General features: G+C 42.1%; 2 protein-coding genes across 3 annotated transcripts in view; one reads left to right on the top strand and one right to left on the bottom strand.

Annotated features, from left to right (window-relative positions):
* The window catches only part of glipr1a (GLI pathogenesis-related 1a), an 8,213-nt gene extending 4,492 nt beyond the window's left edge, over positions 1-3,721 (top strand). The window contains exons 2-6 of one of the 2 annotated variants that reach the window (XM_008278539.1): positions 33-281; positions 416-528; positions 1,945-2,030; positions 3,260-3,286; positions 3,436-3,721. In XM_008278539.1, coding sequence (XP_008276761.1) covers positions 33-281; positions 416-528; positions 1,945-2,030; positions 3,260-3,286; positions 3,436-3,590 — 630 coding nt within the window. In that variant the 3' untranslated portion in view covers positions 3,591-3,721. Of the gene's footprint in view, positions 1-32; positions 282-415; positions 529-1,944; positions 2,031-3,259; positions 3,288-3,435 lie in introns of both variants that reach the window. The other variant, XM_008278540.1, reaches the window with a different exon arrangement.
* A 1,613-nt stretch (positions 3,722-5,334) lies between these two features.
* On the bottom strand, positions 5,335-16,766 carry krr1 (KRR1 small subunit processome component homolog). The gene is made up of 10 exons (XM_008278538.1): positions 16,673-16,766; positions 15,573-15,748; positions 13,490-13,624; positions 13,220-13,345; positions 11,222-11,305; positions 9,294-9,350; positions 7,141-7,311; positions 6,354-6,431; positions 5,978-6,074; positions 5,335-5,876 (listed from the first exon to the last, which is right to left on the bottom strand). Exons 1-10 carry the CDS (start codon positions 16,746-16,748, stop codon positions 5,728-5,730), a joined length of 1,149 nt encoding a protein of 382 aa, XP_008276760.1. The 5' UTR covers positions 16,749-16,766; the 3' UTR covers positions 5,335-5,727.
* Positions 16,767-17,224: the final 458 nt, after the last annotated feature.

Here is a 17,224-nt window from a genome sequence, read left to right as displayed (position 1 = left end):
CTGGTTTATATTTTCTGTCTGTGCCTATCTAGACATGGGATGAGGACCTGGCCATCACTGCCAGAGCGTGGGCAAAGAACTGTGTGTTTGAACACAACGTCGACCTCAAGGAGCCCCGACGTATGCACCCAACCTTCCCCTCTGTAGGAGAAAACATTTGGACCGGCTCCCCACCATCATCGTTTGATGTAACAGGTGCCATACAAGGCTGGGTGAACGAAAAAATGCACTACAGCTACGGAAGAAACACCTGCACCAAAGTCTGTGGCCATTACACACAGGTATGTGCACTTCTGACTATGACTGAGAACGTGGTCGTTGTGGGTCACACAGTCTTTCAGAGATGAGGCTCAGTTATGAGGGTGATGTTGGAACATGTCAGTGACTTACACTTGGTCCTTTCTGTTGTTTCCAGGTCGTGTGGGCAACTAGCTACAAGGTTGGCTGTGCTGTGCAGTTGTGCCGCAACGGTGTCTCTGGCTTCACCGACCGTGAGGGGGCTGTTTTTGTGTGTAACTACGCCACAGCGTGAGTCGAATGCCTCTACACATCACAGCAACTTTTAATCTGTTCTCACACTGAAGGTCTGTGTTTGTGGCTGCTATGAGGTCACTGAGTTTGATCTAAAAGTTATGCAAGGTTGTCAGGTTTCCTGTGGAGAGAAAAAAAACAAAAAAACAAGAAGTGGCCAACTGCTGAGTGAGTTCAACAAAACCATCTGGATTCAGGTTTTGTTGAGCCAGATAACACGAAGAAAGCCTGGCTTTGTCAAACCTGCTCCACACCCAAAAGTGTATACTATGAGTCAAACCGTCCTGGACCCAAAGGAGTGCCATGAGTTAGACAATGTGGTGAATTGATTCTGCATGTGAAGAAACATCTCTACACGACACAGCTGCTGAAAGAACACCGGCAACAACAAAAAGAAGAACAAACATAGAAGCAAAGAATTCCCACAGCCTCATAGATGTGTAGAATATCAAACCTCTGAACTGAAGAACAGCACTGAACAGGCTTTACTTAAGCAAAAAACAAAGATGAAGTAAACACACAGTTATCAGAAAAAAGGGCAGAAATCTGTTTCCTCATCAAGTCCTGATTAAGGCTGATAAACATGAGCACATTTTTAATAGTCCACTGGGGACATATTAGTGTAATAAAGACTCTTAGTCCAAGGAGAGCCTTCACTGGAGACATTTTTCTCTCTGTGTTTTTCCTCTATTGATTTTTCCACTTAAACATCAAACTGCAGCCAAACAAGCTTTAGAATCGTGCTTTGGGCTTCTTTTACGGATCTTGAAGACATTTTACCTTCATCACAAGACTTCTTGAGTGGTGGAGAATCTCAGGTTCATCTGTCATGACCGAGCCAAGACTCTCATGACTCCAGGTATGATTGCTGCAGGCAGCTTCACCGCCATCGAGTCATGTGGGTCTTTAATGGGCTGCGAGTCACGGGATTTGGTAGAATCACTACCTGGCACTGCCCACCAGTCAGTTAGAATGGAGGAAGCCTGTTGGATGAAGTGAAACTAACTCAGAAATCAAAAACGGGAATCCAGTTACCTTCTAAAGAAGCACTGAGGTTTACTGTGACGTGGTTGACTGAGAATCTACACAGAAATAGAGAAACGTCTTTCTAACATACAACTGTTCTGTTTTTGTATCATAAAACGACATGAAATGACCAAACACAACAAAAAAATAAATGATCCCAAAGTCAACTAAAAGAGCAGAAAGCACAGAGAGACGAGGTTTGTGTGTTTGTTCACAACAAGAAAAGTAGAATAATGCCAGCTTCATCCTTTAAGCTTCACCTTTTAGATCTCAGCACATCAAAGCAGATACATTACATAAACCCAGCAGTGAGAAGGTGGAAGGTTTAACACAAAGACGAATGATGATGGAGAAGTGATCTAACTTGGACGACGCCTCCGTTTGCAGTGGGAACATGAATGGAAGACGGCCGTATGAATCTCAAGGGGCAGCCTGCTCTGGATGTGACGGGACGTGTGTGGACAATCTCTGCCGTGAGTATCTCTGTTCGCCGATGCTTAGCCAAAACATTTGATTTATTTTTACCTCTGGGGAATTCAAGATGAGCTGATTACGACTACACCAAGGAAGGTGCAGCTAAAAAGCAGGAGTTCAGACTCTGTTAGAAACACTGACTATGAAGTGAATATTCCTGAACAGTTTAGGTCTAATTTTATCTCTAATTCACAAGTCCATTTGTATTTATCTCAGCAAATTTCTGACTTGTGGAGGTTAATTTCTATTCAAATTCAGGACACTAAGTTATGGAACAACCTTTCTTTCATTCTAAGACTTGTGCATCAATATAGTATTCAAAAAACATTTAAAAGATCATTTAATTACTTTTTTATGACCAGGTTTCATCATTTGTTCACATTTTATTTTTTGTTTCCTCTTTGGGCTGCAAGGTGGATCAATGGTTAGCACCGTTGCCTCAGAGCTAGAAGGTCGCCGGTTCGCATCCTGGTGAGGACACCCGGGATCTTTCTGCGTGGATTTTGTATGTTCTCCCCGTGCAGCGTGGGTTCTCTCCAGGTTCTCCAGCTTCCTCCCACAGTCCACCCACCCAGCCCACACTGCACAGGGAGAACATACACAGAAAGATCCTGGGTGTCCTCATCAGGATGCAAACCGGTGACCTTCTTGCTGCGAGACAACGATGCTAACCACCGAGTTTTTCTTCTGTATGTAGATTTTGTTCTGTTTATAATTTGAAGAGTTTGTTCGCAAAAACAGATAACTTCATCCTCACAAACCCTCAGAAAACCCTCTTCTCCATCGTCTACCTGAGACAATATCAATCAAACTTAAGTTATCTCTGTTGTTGTCATTTCTACGGAGTCAGATCCACTCAGCTTCAGTTTGATTTTATCTCAAGCAAACAACAAAAAAATAAGTTTTCTGAAAATCTACAAAAATTGAGTTTTCTGTTTTTACAAATGAAGTCTTCATTTGTTGACATTTTATCAGTATTTAGATGGAGGCTTTATATAAGTCCACCCAGGCTCTCTGCCTCTTCCTGCCCAACATCTTTATCTGTTGGTTGTGTTCTCTGTGTATGTTTCTAAAAGATGCAAAACAAACAATAAACAATCATAAACTTTAACAATCCTGTTTACAAAATGCCAAAAAGACACAATATGTCTGCTCAAGAAGAGGAAAAGACAAGAAAAGCAAAACATCTTATACTTCTGCATTTTTAATGTGTCTGATGTGTTTACAGGCAGCAAAGAACGAGATTCAGACAAAAGTAAGTAAGACGGAGACGAACTACAGTTTAAAGATGGACCCGATTTAAAATCTAAACACACACTTTACTTGTGTGGTAGTTCTGAACAATGTTTTTCACATCATAGTAAATCATGTTACTACTATAGAAACCTCTTCTCTTGTCTCCAGGCTACGACCGGAGTCCAGCCGGGGATCCTGCTCTCACCAACACCGACTCTAATTACGGCACGATCCTGATCGCCAGGCCCATCGTCCTCATCGTCACCTTCGTCACAGCGTTTGCAGTCCGTTACTTCTACCCCGATGTGTTCTGCTATGAATAGAGCTGCTGGCTGGGTCCACCAGAGCATGGACTCATTGTCAACATTATAGACAATGATGGCTTAGACCAGGGGTGCCCAGTCCTGGTCTTCGAGAGCCCCTATCCAGCATGTTTTAGATGTTTCCTTCTTCCAACACACCTGATTCAAATGATCAGGATCATTATCAGGCTTCTGCAGAGCTTGATGATGAGCTGATCATTTGAATCAGGTGTGTTGGAAGAAGGAAACATCTAAAACATGCAGGATAGGGGCTCTCCAGGACCAGGATTGGGCACCCCTGGCTTGGGCAGTATAGAGTACACAACTCTGAGGGTCTACATGCACACAAAAGGACAATAGCTTCTAATAACTTGTTTAACTGTAAACTAAATTTTATAATTCATCCTACATCTACCCATCCGGTGGAGGCAGATGGCCGTCCCTCCCTGAGCCTGGTTCTGTTGGAGGTTTTCGGTTCCTTTCCACTGTTGCGGACTGCTTGCAGACTGCTGAAGCTTATAGGGAATCCAGATGTTTTGGATTGTGAAGCGCTATGAGGTGACTTGTTGTTGTAAATATGCGCTGTACAAATAAAACTGAATTGAAAAAAACCCCTGCAAAATACACTTTTTTCTTTTAAAGCCACACTGGATCTGATTTGCTGCCCTGCTTTCATCCATCACCAACCAGCATACTTGTTCTACGATTGCCCCTCAGGTTTGGGAACATTTTATGTCAACGTGGCAGCTTTAGCGTCCACACAGAAAACAAGCTGCGACTAAACCACAGGTGAGAATTCCCAACGAGGAAATGCTGACTTTCAGATTATTTATAAGGAATCTAAATCAACTTTATGGAACATTTCGCCACATTTCAAGTCGGTTTCTGCAGACGTGTGGCTCCTGTGCCTCCATGAGTCCTGTTAGCTTTGCACAGCGTCCAGAGTGGTGAGATCGAGGTGCAGCTCTGTACGCAGAGAACCGACGAGGCTGCTCCAAGGTGCTGCTGCTGCTGTCGGCCGTTTATGAAGGAGGAAGTGAGATAGAGCTACAGCATTTCTCGGAAATACATCAGATAAAAATATACCTTTTATTTTTAAACAGTATTTTTATAGAAACAAACAGGTCGTGTCACTTTCAGTCCCTGTTTACAGACTCAGCATCCAGCTGATCAGTGAACAGGCTCCTACAGCACACTACTGGAGAGTTGATTAGATTTGGGTTAATGAGGTGTTTTGAGTCCAAAGTAAGAGTTTTCAGGTCATGAATGTGTATCTCGTTTAACCTTCTAGATCGCCATGGTAACAGATACAGAGCAGGTGCTGTTGAAAATTTCAGATTATCAGATTTTAAAAAACAAGAACGTCCCCCTTTAACCATTTTTTGCTGACGATTCTCAGCAGATGGAGTAATGCCACTGAACGAGGCCACGCTGCTGCAGTAGTGCAAACTTATGTTGCCATGGGAACCTACATGCATCTAGCTGGTGATGCAGAAAATGCATAAACATTAGATTTTTGCTTGGTCCCAATTGGTTACCTGTGGTACAATTACATACTAACTTCCACCATTTTCCAAGTTCTCCAAATCAACAGATAACATATTAATTTGTGGGTGTTTACAGTTTGTTGTTTTGTCCACAAGGAGTCAAAAAATGCTGATGCTGCTTTAATGGGATAGAAAACGTGCAGCTCTAGTTTGTAGACACCAACCAGGTTTGAAAGCTGCCTGACCCCCATGAACGAGGATGAAAGTAAGATCCAGGCTGTTAGAAAACCTTCTTTAATTCTGTATTTATAGATCAGGGTGAGTAATAACATCAGTTTCAACAAATAACAAAAACGTATTGAAACATATAAATACTGTCCATTCAAAATCTGGACAATAGTTGACAGCAGACGGCCGGCAGGAGGGAAAAGCACGACTTCATGTTCGTCAACACTCTAGGTCTCAACAGAGAATATGAACCAGGAGAATATGAAAAGGACATTCTTCCTGACAGAACAAGCAGCTGAATAGAAACGTCTGTGATGGAATCCTGATCCACGTACACACCGTACGCCTGCCGTCCTGTCTTCCTGTGCACTTCCACAGTCTGTCCTCTGTCCAGCAAACACACATCACGTCGTCCATGTGACAGCAGCGCTGTATGTGTGTGTCTAGCCTTTGCTTTTGTTCTTTTTCTTTTTGTTGGTTGTGCTGCTGGTGGGAGGTGCTGGGTTCACTGGTGGAGCCCCCAGCTTCTTCGTTTTGGCCTTTTTCACCTTCTCCTTGAGGGCTTCGATGTCCAGTTTAGCTTCTGTCGGCGCTGAGACAGAAACAAAGTCAACAGGAAGGAGACAGAAGTTAGTAACAGCTAGAGACGTGTCCACTTTGCTCCCAGATTAAAGCTTGTTTGTGTGTTTCTACCTTTCACTGTCTTCCTGATCAAAGGCTTCTCTTTAGGAGGAATGAAAGCTTTGTTCCGCTCCTCTTGCTTCTTGGTCAGTGCTTCTGCTTGCTTGACCTGAGAAAGAGGAACAATGACTGTCACATATTTACCATTTGTGATATTGACCAAACACTTTAAAGCTTCGTTTCTTTAACAAAGCTACTACAGGAAGTCCTGACTTAACAAAGCTACCTGCTATTAGATAAAGCTAAACCAGCTGCTTTAACTAAAGAACTGAAGGAACGATGAAGAAGAAACATGGGGTGTCCCAGCCTGAAGACAGCAGACCTTCATGGCCATGATATCATTTATAAACAGGCAGCTGGAGGAGATACATTCACTCCAAATGCTTACCTTGATTTCCTCCATCTTCTTTCTCCTTTTCACACTTTCTCGGAGGAAGAATTCTCCCGTGGCCAGCTCCTTGTCAACCTGCAGATGAAGCACAGAGTGTTGGAATCACTTAGTTTAACCTGTCTCTACATGCACACTGGTCTCCATATGCATGTTTAACAATTAAAAAATTGTTGGATTTTCAACTTTCTGATGGTTTTTAAGCCGATCATGTGTAACAGGAGGTCCTAGCTGAAAAACAGAACCAGATCAAGGCTTTAAAACTGTGATACTTCATCAGAACCGCTGTTTTTTTTTTTTTTTATCTTCCTCATTCAAAAAAACTCCAAATAAAAACCATGTACACCCCAGATTTTAAGAATTCTCCTCTTCCACAAAACCAGAACACCAAGTTTGACTTTGACCAACAGTCACGTCACATAAACTCAGGAACTGGTCAGATGAAGTGCAGGCTGTGAGAGGAGGATGAACGCTAATTAAAACTAATTAAGTATCTATGTGATGTACAGCCACTGTTTATTTCAGTAACACTTGTGGACAGTTGGAAAAATGCTGCTAATGCTGATTCCAGGTTTGTTCAATTTATAAAGAATAAATGAAATCAAAGAAATGTTTGTTTTGGTTCTTCTTTTATCATTAATGCCATTAAAACGGCGTCAAACTGCATAAAATACTTTTCTGACTTCAGCCATGGTTGTGCGGTTTCTCCAGAGGCAGGATTGCAGGACAAACACTCAGGAATTCAGAAGGTACAGACAGGTGTGGAGGAATCAGCATTGAAACAAACCTTGCTCTCTGGTGGCTGAGGAGGGAACGGCGTGTACTCCTTCTTCACGCTCTTCTTCTTGGGCGCCTTACGCTTGGACAGGTTCTTGTGGCGGAAGTTGGGCAGGAAGCGTTCCCAGCTCTGCATCCGCAGGTCGGGGTCTTTGGACAGCTCCCGTTTGATCATCAGTGTCTGGCGGTGAGGGGAGGAGGAGGAAGGTGGTGGAAGGACAGCAGTAAACATGTGTTAAACTGGTGATGTTGGACATTCATGACATATGCTCTCTCTGCAGTGAAATGTAGTTTTAATACCACTGCTTATAAATGATTTAGTTGTAATGTGGGATCATTATTGTTTGCTGAAGTTTGACTGCAGGTTTGGGTGATACAGCAACAGAGGCTTAAATCAGGGAGGAGCAGGCTGCATCCTCAGATGTATTCATTAGGGCTGGACCCGAATAGCCAAATAACCGACTATTTGTTCGCTGTGCTGGAATCGGGATATCAAACTTGACCTCTGAATATCTCCGCCGCCACGGAAACGGAGTCGTCACCGCTAACCTAAACACAGAAACTGGTCTTTGTAGCCAAGTGCGGCCTGTGCGTCACGTCATGCTCACTCCAGCAGAGTCGGAGCGTGCACCCCCCCGTCGACAAAAATAGTCAGCCGCCACCACCGTGCGGCACCCCTAAATATTCGGGATATTCGTCATTAATTGGGACCGAATGTCCAGAGATCAGAAATTGCTATTCGGACCAGCCCTAGTATTCACACCCTCCCATTAAAGAAGAAAAAACAGCTTCAGTCACTGAAATACGTTGAAACTGACAAAAATAATATTAAATAAAAATGTAATGAAAAGCATGACATTGCTTTTGAATTGTGGTTCAACAGAAATATATAAAAAGTAAAAATAAAAATCCAATCACTGCATTCAAGTGTTTTCTGTAACTCTCCATCAGACTTGTGCACCTGATAACAGGTGTTCTGGCCCACTGCTCATCAGCAAAGTGCTCTGATTTGTCCAGGACAGTTCTGTTTTTGTTTTTTTAAATTATTTTTTTCAACCACAATTCAAAAGCAACGTCTTATTCCACTAAAGTGTAATTTAGTAAATTTTTATTTATTATTACTTTTTCCCGTTTCTAGTTATTTGAGTGACTATTGTGAGTTTTTCCTTTTCTTTAATGGAAGAGTGTGAATACATTTGAGGACGACTGTAGCTGGTGAGCTCACTGTTTCTAGCTCATAGCTGCACATTGCTTTCCTCGTGTAGGAGGGACATCATTTAGGGACATTTATGAGACTTAACACAGTTTCACACATTTCTGCTTTAAAGTGTAAAACAGCAACATCCAGATATATTTTTTTATAACATTTCCACCACATTTCTTGAGGTGTGGTGAAACTTCAATGCGTTGTGCGCCTGCAACAGCTTCCTGTACTGCACCAGTTCTCTGTTCCAATAAGGTGCAGACGATGCTGATGTTCACACAAACACATGATAGTGTGTTCCTCTGATAGCTAATGGTAGGCCCTGGTTGTCGAGGAAACCACAAGAGGGACAGGAAATGATGTCAGTGTTTTTCAGGGTACATTTTAAGTTACAAAAACACGTTTTTCAGACCTTAATGTTGACGGTTACATGGATGCAGCGGGTTGTTGTTACGTCTCTGCTACATCATGATGACAGAGTACAGGTGAGAAAACTAAAGGTAGTGCTTTATGCAGGCAGGAAGTCTGGTTTTGAGGAAAATGATCTGATGTGTTGCAGTTTGGTTAAACCTCAGGTGAGTTACGTAACGAGCCTGCAGCTGGTATATCAGCATCTGTGGCTCTTACACATATCAGCCTGGTCAGATGTGATAGCAGCTACATAATATTGCTTCATTTAACCACCAAACCGCGTCACTAGGACACACTGACAGCTTTACTTTCAGCAGAGTTAGTTACTGCAGATCATCTGCTCTTCTTTAATGCCCTCAGCTCTGAGTTGAGCCAGCCTTGGCGTACAAACCCAGAGAGGTTGATTTCAGTCAGGAGATCAAGAACAAGGATGGAAAAACATCTTCATCGGGCATGAATGTCACAGTCTGTTCACTAATGTTGTTGAACTGTGGCCCAGGAGAAAGCCTCCTCACCCAGCCAGGAGTCTGTCAGCAGTCTGAGCTTACCTTGATGTTGTAGATGGGGTGGATGTTCTTCATCGTGTCCATCACCACTTTACGTACCTGGTCAGCAGAGGAAGACACGTTAAAAACATCCGCTGTTCTCTGTGTTCTGATTTGAGTTTACAGGTTCAGTCTCATAATAACAATAAAATAATAAAAACTATAGCAACAACCCCCAGTATATAAAAACACATAATGAAATAACATGTGCAGCATTTAAACAGGAAGTCAGAATAAGCCAAATAGTGGAAGAAATAAAAAAAAACTACAGTCACTAATGTCACTGTTGCTCTTATTCAAAAACCTAAATAGTGTCAAACATCCTGCCACTCCTATGACAGTGGTGCTGTCACATCTCTCTGTCTCGTCAGCCAGCGTCATGTTTTCCAGAACTCCAGAAATCATTTCCAATCACAAAAATTGTCGTTAATCTTTAATCTGAGCTGATTTTGGTCACGTTTCGTGCTTTTGGACAATAAAAAGTGTAAACAGATGATTAATCATGTGAGTTAAATTCTCTCCAAGTCAGAATTTATTCAGGCAAGATGCTTCCATCTTCCATCGTCCACTTCTCTGAAAAAGTCCAAAAACACCTCAAATGGGCATAAAAATTTCTTTGCAATAGTAAGGATTTTTTCCCATTTACTTCTTCTATATATGCTTAGAAATACACTATAGAAATACAACTACTGTCTCTGGGATTTAGTGTGAACAGTCCGTCCTGGTGCCTCTCGCTCTGTGTGTTTTGTGTTTGTTGTAACAGAACTTCTGTTGGCAGCTGCTGACTCGATGTGGGAGTTTCTGTGAGAGTCTTAGTGAAGACATCCGTTAGCAGCTGCGCAACTTTGTGAAGAAGTTACTCGTTTCCTGTGTTTTCGTATTGTGTGTTTTGAGGCACTAGTTTGTTTTAGTTTCTTTTGTTATGTGTGGATGTTGCTATTAGGTTTAATCATGGCTAAAGGGTTTAGCTTTGTTGGCTAGCTTCGACACTCTGTTAGCCTTTGTTTGGTTCTTTGACTTGTAGCAACATCCACCATCTTCCTTTGTGTTGTCACTGTTCTGTTGTGTTCATTTATGTTACTGAGCAATAAATTGCTTTGCTTTACATCCAGCTGATCTTGGAGACTGGATCCTAACAGTTATCATCTGTGTGTTTTTTTTTTTTATTAGCAGCGTAGATTCAGAAATTATATTGAGGTTGTTGTAGCTCAAATCAGAGCCAGCTGTCGGAGTCTGGTAGCTTAAGAGGCAGGAGGCTGAAAGTTAAGTGTAACAATACCACTGTTGTAAAATAACATAATGAAATAAAACGAGCCTTTTAAAAATGTGATGTTGAAATTAAAGCTCATTTGAAAGAAATTAACTCCTTAAAGTAAAAAAAAACAAAACAAAACAAAAACATTAATAAATACATTTTAGATTTCTAAGTAACAACTTGCTAAATATTTTTATTTATAAATCATACACACTCAATTCATGTACTTATTTCTTTATATTATTTATTTAGTTAATAAAGATCCAATGGCTCTAAACGTATTTTCTTTCCTTTGCTGGGTCCTGCTGCTTCCTGCTGCTCGAACCGCCCAGATTTCCCAGCAGAGCTCATTAGAGTTTCAGCTCACCTCTGCTCAACTTTGGCAGAGCCTAATTAAACCTGAGGGGAGGCTGTGCAGCACCTCAACACAACTTCACCCACACAACAGCAGACTCAGAGTTTTAGGTGGAAGGTGTTCTTTAGTTCTGGGATGTTGTAACGATAAACACACATGATGCACCAGTGCTGTCAGCATAGACACATTTTCATGGGCACTATTCATCTTCTAAAGATACAGTTCATTTCTAGCGATGCTTCATGATGTTTGCCCCCAGACCACCTGCTGTATTTACCACTGGACCGCTGTGGGCAGAGTGAGCCCCTGTGATGCTCTTACCTCCTTCAGGCCGTTGTAGGGCCCCAGGGCTGACACCGTGTTTCCCTGCACCATCACATAGCAGTTAGTCAGCAACTCTAAGGCCTGAAGAAAAGAAACAGAAGGCAAGAAGAAAGCATTTAACTCAGGACTTGAAGGAAATGATCTGGTAATAGTGCTGCAAAGACACACATGCTGACGATGAGGCTGAATACAAGCTATGCTGCCATCTAGGGACATTCAGGAAGCACAGCACCCGGAGGCTTCGTTCACAGTAACATGAGACACTTTTCTGGTCCAGGAACAGAAACCCCACATATCAACTTGTTTTTAAAATATAACTTAAACCTCCATCAAAATGCATCAGTCATATTTCAAACAATACTGAACACAACTATGAGAAATGCATAAAGCTGTCAGCGTCCAACCTGTCTGCTTTATGAGGTTATTTGCTGGTACTTCTAATTATTAAGGCAAATGACCACCATTCACGGTACCCTTTTCAACAATAAGCAACCACCATATCACCATATGCCAGAGTCCTCGCCAAGATTCCTTTACCGGGGGGGGGGAATAGCAGCGTTAGCAGCAAAGTCGATGACAGTGAAACTCCGTCGGTGCTTATTGTGAAATATTTTCCCGTTACGTACCCTCAAAAACAACGTATCGGCCCAATCTGCAGTGTAATTTTTTCAGGCAGTTATGTCTGTTATGATGCTGGCGACAACCCTGTATCCTGTTATTATTATTATTATTATTTGCATAATTTATTTCCTGACTAAATGTCTTGTTCACATACGGGGATTCCCTCTGATAGACAATCAAAAATGAAAGTCGCCATATACCAGAGCCGCTACACCAGTCTGCAGGGTAGACGGGGTGAAAGCAGCAGACCGGTATAGCGGGCTATAGTGTTAAAGGGGTTTATAGACACTAGATTCAATTCAAGAGTGAATCTTAAGAAGGCTATAGTCTCCTTTCTTCAATGCAGCTCTGTGTGGTGCATGTTGTCATACTGCCAAATGTAAACACATCACATCTCCTTTCAGTAAATATTCCAGGTATGAATTTGGTGTTTTTGTACAATTCGGTGTTCTTTCACTTTCAATTTAGTCATCCTTTGATTTCAAATGTGCTGAACCACCAGCACATCTTATCACTTGTTCAAAGCACACACATTGCATCTTCATTGTTACTTCATAGTTCTTCTTTATTTCCACCACAGGCTGTTGGTAGATGTGATGTATTGAAGCTACGCTGTAACAGCGTGTTGCATCAGTGCCTGCTGATTCCAACAAGGACTGCATATTTTGTTTGTATCTGAACTTCTTTGGTTTATGTTTAGAACCTAAATATAGTTTTGCCAGAATCCTGGTAATATTTCTCCACCCTTGAGAAGACTTGTTAAATAACTTCAGCACTCAGGATGAACATAAGCTCCTGCAGGATGTACCTGATGTCTTGTTAATGTCCAGGGATCAGTAGACAGACTAATTTATTTTAACAGTGGGTCACTATCATAGACTCCAGGCCCCCACGACCCTAGTGAGGATTAAACGATGGATGGATGGATGGATGGATGGATGGATGGATGGATGGATGGATGGATGGATGGATGGATGGATGGATGGATGGATGGATGGATGGTCACTATCATGGTTATCCAGCATTAAAACCTTTTGGCATGTCGATCAATTCCAAGCTGTGTCCAAACCATAACAAGCCAAGTGTAATATTTTGGGAAGCATGTTTATTAGTAACCCCCAAAGAAAGGCTGAGATCTGCACATTTTTTGCTTTGCTATGACAGTATAAAGAATATCATCATCACTGTAGAGCGTAATAAGCTTCACTCAGTCTGCTATCGACTCCATACACACTTCCCAGAAAGCTCAATCACAAAGATGTACGACCTGCATCACTGGCAACAAAGACTAAGAGGTACCTCTGAGCGATCTGCTGTTTTCTGGACAGTTATCAAATGTGTTGGACCAAAGCTGAACCGTGGTGTCGGACTCACTTTTAGGGTGGAGCCTTTGGGGCCAATCAAGCGCTGCCTTCTCTTCACAAAGCGCTCTCTGTTCCTCACCAGAGTCCCGATTTTGATGATGTCACAGGCCATGTCGTCCTGTAATATCCGCACAGCCTGGAAGCAACACCAAGAACAGGGGAGGAGTGTAAAAGCTGCATAAACAAACAGTTCCTCAAAACACTAAGGAACAAATCTACATGTGCAAAGAGCAGCTTCATCTCTCAGACAGGCAGATATCAACAGAGCAGCGATCACTACCTGTTCAAATGGGACGCTCCTCGCCAGCAGCTTAATGAGATCTCTGGCTCTCACGATGGCATACGGGTCAAACGTTTTCTTGGTGGTACAGACTGTTATGCTGCCCTCGATCAGATCCAGAGAGGCTTTAATGGACTGAGAGAAACATAACCAGCGTTACACAGGATTCAATACGGCACAGTACAGCCACAGATCCAGAGAGTTTTAAATAATCCCAAAGAAGTACAAGATGATGTTTTACTGCCATCAATAAGTAAAAATGTTGTGCTGTCAACATGTGTCTTCCAATATTTTAAGTTGTGGGAGAAAAAAAAAATCTGAGAGTTCTGAATTAAATGCAGCTATAGTCCAGCTGACTTAGGAGGCATAGTGTGAGCAGGACATTCACACAGCAGTAGTCTAAGTGCTTCATGCAAACACAGTTTTTGCTCTTGTGAGAGTAAAACAGCAAAAAAATAGACTTCAAGTCTGTGCTGACAGAGGGATTAGTTCATATGGAAATGTGTCCATTCCATCTGACAAACGAAAGTCAGACAGTAAAAAGTGTGGTCCCACTGTTTCACACTAGGCAATGACAAAACAGCAACAGAATGCCATCTCAAACCATAGTACCACCTGTACAAATCACAAGAATAAAGACTAAAACTCAAAATGCAAGAATGACAATAAAATTTGAGACATGACACCTGGAATAAAATTAACAAAAAAATCTTTAGAATATAGATTCAGGTCAAAAGACAAGGACTAAAATGAACATGCTGGGTTCTGTGTTCATAAAACTAACATGTTCAAGAGACCTCCAGGGCTCTGCTCAATTATGATGCAGATCATTTAAATTGATATTTAGTGATTGGTTAAAAAAAAAAATCCATAAGACAGAACATTGATGCAAATGTAGTCGGCACAGTTAAGTTTTCTTTTTTCTTTTTGTGGTTTTTCTTCATGTTTGTATAAATGTTACAATATAAAATCACATTCATCCATCCATCATCTATACACCACTTAATCCTCACTAGGGTCATGGGGGGCTGGAGTCTATTCCAGCTGACTCAGGGTGAAGGCAGGTTCACCTGGACAGGTAACCAGTCTATCACAGGGCTACACTCAGGCTTTGTCCACACGTAGCAGGTATCTCACAAAAAGATATTTTTCTACGATGTGTCCTGTCATCCACATGAAAAGGCAGATTTACAGCAACAAAAACGATTCTTTCAAAAACTTTTGACCAAAGGGAAGATTTGTGAATCCTCCATTTATGTATGTGGACATCAACAACCGGGATTTTAGGTCTCCTAACGTCACTGCCTGCGACAAAATATGTTCTTTACATCACATATGTGACCTGTGTTTACATTTGGAAACAGCGTGGACGCCCTCAGAACTGTGTTGGCGTTGTCTCTGGTCCAGGTCCAGATACCGCTCCACGTACAAGAACACAGGCGAAAGACGGCGTTAAGGACGGTTATTTTACGACGTAAAGAGGTGGAAGCTTCCTCCGATTGGATAGGATTTGGGGAACAACTGCCACCTAAAGGTTTGACATGCTAATGAATGTGCTTGACATCACACTTGCGGTTCGGTGTGGATGAATTTTTTTTTCTAGAAATGAGGTGGTGTGTAGGGGGGAGGATATTCGGTTTTATAAAAACATTGCTGAGCAAGGCCTAAGAGACAGACAACCAAGCACACTCATATTCACACCTATGGACAATTTAGAATCACCAATTAACCTCAACATGTTTCTGGACTGTGTGGGAGGAAGCTGGAGAACCCAGAGAGAACCCACGCTGCACGGTGAGAACATGGAGACTCCACGCAGAAAGATCCTGGGTGTCCTCACCGGGACGCAAACCAGCAACCTTCTTGCTGTGAGGCAACAGTGCTACCCACCGCTACACCTTGCAGCCCACAATATAAAATGTAGAATAAATGTATAAATGTATGATTTAAACCTGCCTACATATGTAACCAATACATTTCTACTGCATGTAAACATGTTTTGTCAAACACAACTGATTTTGTTTCAGAAAGTTTTACATCTGGTGTCATTGTTTTTCTGTTCCAGGCTTGTCCAGACTCTTACCGACTCTCCTAACGCTTTCTCCACGAGCGGCCAGCACTCTTTCAGGTAGGCCTCCCTGTATTTGGGGAACAGGGTGGCGAAGCTGCTCTCCTCCAGCAGGCCGCGGGGGTTGTCATCTCTGGAGAACGATGGCTCCTTCCATCCATCAGGAACAGTCAGGAGCTCAGATTCATCCACTGCAAGGACACAGGCATCCCAACCATGTGAAGACTGACATCTCAGCTGTAGTTTTTATCTCTTGACAGCACCCAGTCATTCACTGTGTTCATATGGAGGAAACACTCAGAACACATCCCCTTAATTTAATGTACAATTGAGCACAAAATTGTTCATTCCCATAATAAAGATTTATATAGAATTTATGTTTGACCAAGAGGCTTTTGTGACAAAAAATGGTACAAATTGGTGATAAGAGCTGTTCATGAAACTGCCAACTATTGGTTTTATGTAAACTTGCTATGTCCAAAAGCATTCATGACCCTTCTGTGTAATCACTGGTGTCACCTTTACGCGTCTTTTGTCACTTGTCATTTCCAGGCAGAAGACAACGGTCAATAAAAATTCACAATAAAGAAAATTTGGCAAAGGTCTTTGTCTCTGTCCGCTGCATTAAATATATTTATCTCAGATGAAGAATGCTATCTTAAGACGACTTCTAGATACAACCCACTGTAGCTTTCCAGCCAACAGGTACCAAGTAGAGATTCCAACATCTAATGATCTACATTAATGTCTTCACAGACAATCAGGTAACATTCAGAAACTTGTATCTGCAATGTGTGAATACAGCAAGACAAGAAGACAGCCAGGCTACCTTGAGTATTTTACAGTTTCTTGATATGTTACCAGTCAAACAATAACTTCAAATGTTTTTCTAGTGTGAATTCCAAACGTAAACAGCGAGGGCAAAGTATACTTAACAAAATACTCGTCTGTTTACAACACGACAGCTCACATGCTAGCTTAAGGCTAATTCCAGCATGTCTCGCAGCTGGGACGTCAACAGGTCAGATAACTGAAAAATTCTGCCTCGCTTCACAGTGAACATGTAGCCGGTTGTCCGTCGACAGCTTCTGAAACTGTGAGGATTTATAACTCACCTTGGTTTTTGGTCTTTTTCGATTTTTTCCCTGTTTCTGCATCACTCACGCCGTCTGCAGCCGCGGTGGACGCCATTTTTGAGCAGAAGCGGAAATGACGTAGTTCTTCTTCGTGTAACTTTGAGGGTCGTTGCTCAACCACTGCAGCTCGTTACTGCCCCCACGACTCAAACGCGTTTATTCCTCCAACGTTTTTCATACACGAGAAGAGTAACAGGTACATGAAACCAATATTTGGTGGATCTGCATTTTTATTGGGACAGCAGTTGTACACGTGCACTTCTAGGAGCCTCTTAGTGAGGATGATGAGGATGAAGTACACAGCTGGTGGATTTGGTTTTACTCCACATCAGCAGTATTTTCTGTCCTGCAGTTTAACGTAGTTCTTTTTGGCTGTATGTGAGGCAAATTGTGTAATAAACACAATTAGGCTAATCATCAGGTAAATATAACAATGGAATCATCTGTGAAGACCTTTGCAGTCACCAGATCTCCAACAGATATCTGAAGGAGGAGAAGTGGCCACACAGGAGCAACTGGACTTCAGCAAAA

This window comes from Stegastes partitus, unplaced genomic scaffold (genome assembly GCF_000690725.1).
Source record: "Stegastes partitus isolate 25-593 unplaced genomic scaffold, Stegastes_partitus-1.0.2 Scaffold126, whole genome shotgun sequence".
In the NCBI taxonomy this organism is placed as follows: Eukaryota; Metazoa; Chordata; class Actinopteri; family Pomacentridae; genus Stegastes; species Stegastes partitus.
The sequence above is the reverse complement of the archived record's forward strand: the minus strand, read 5'-3'. Positions and strand labels throughout refer to the sequence as shown.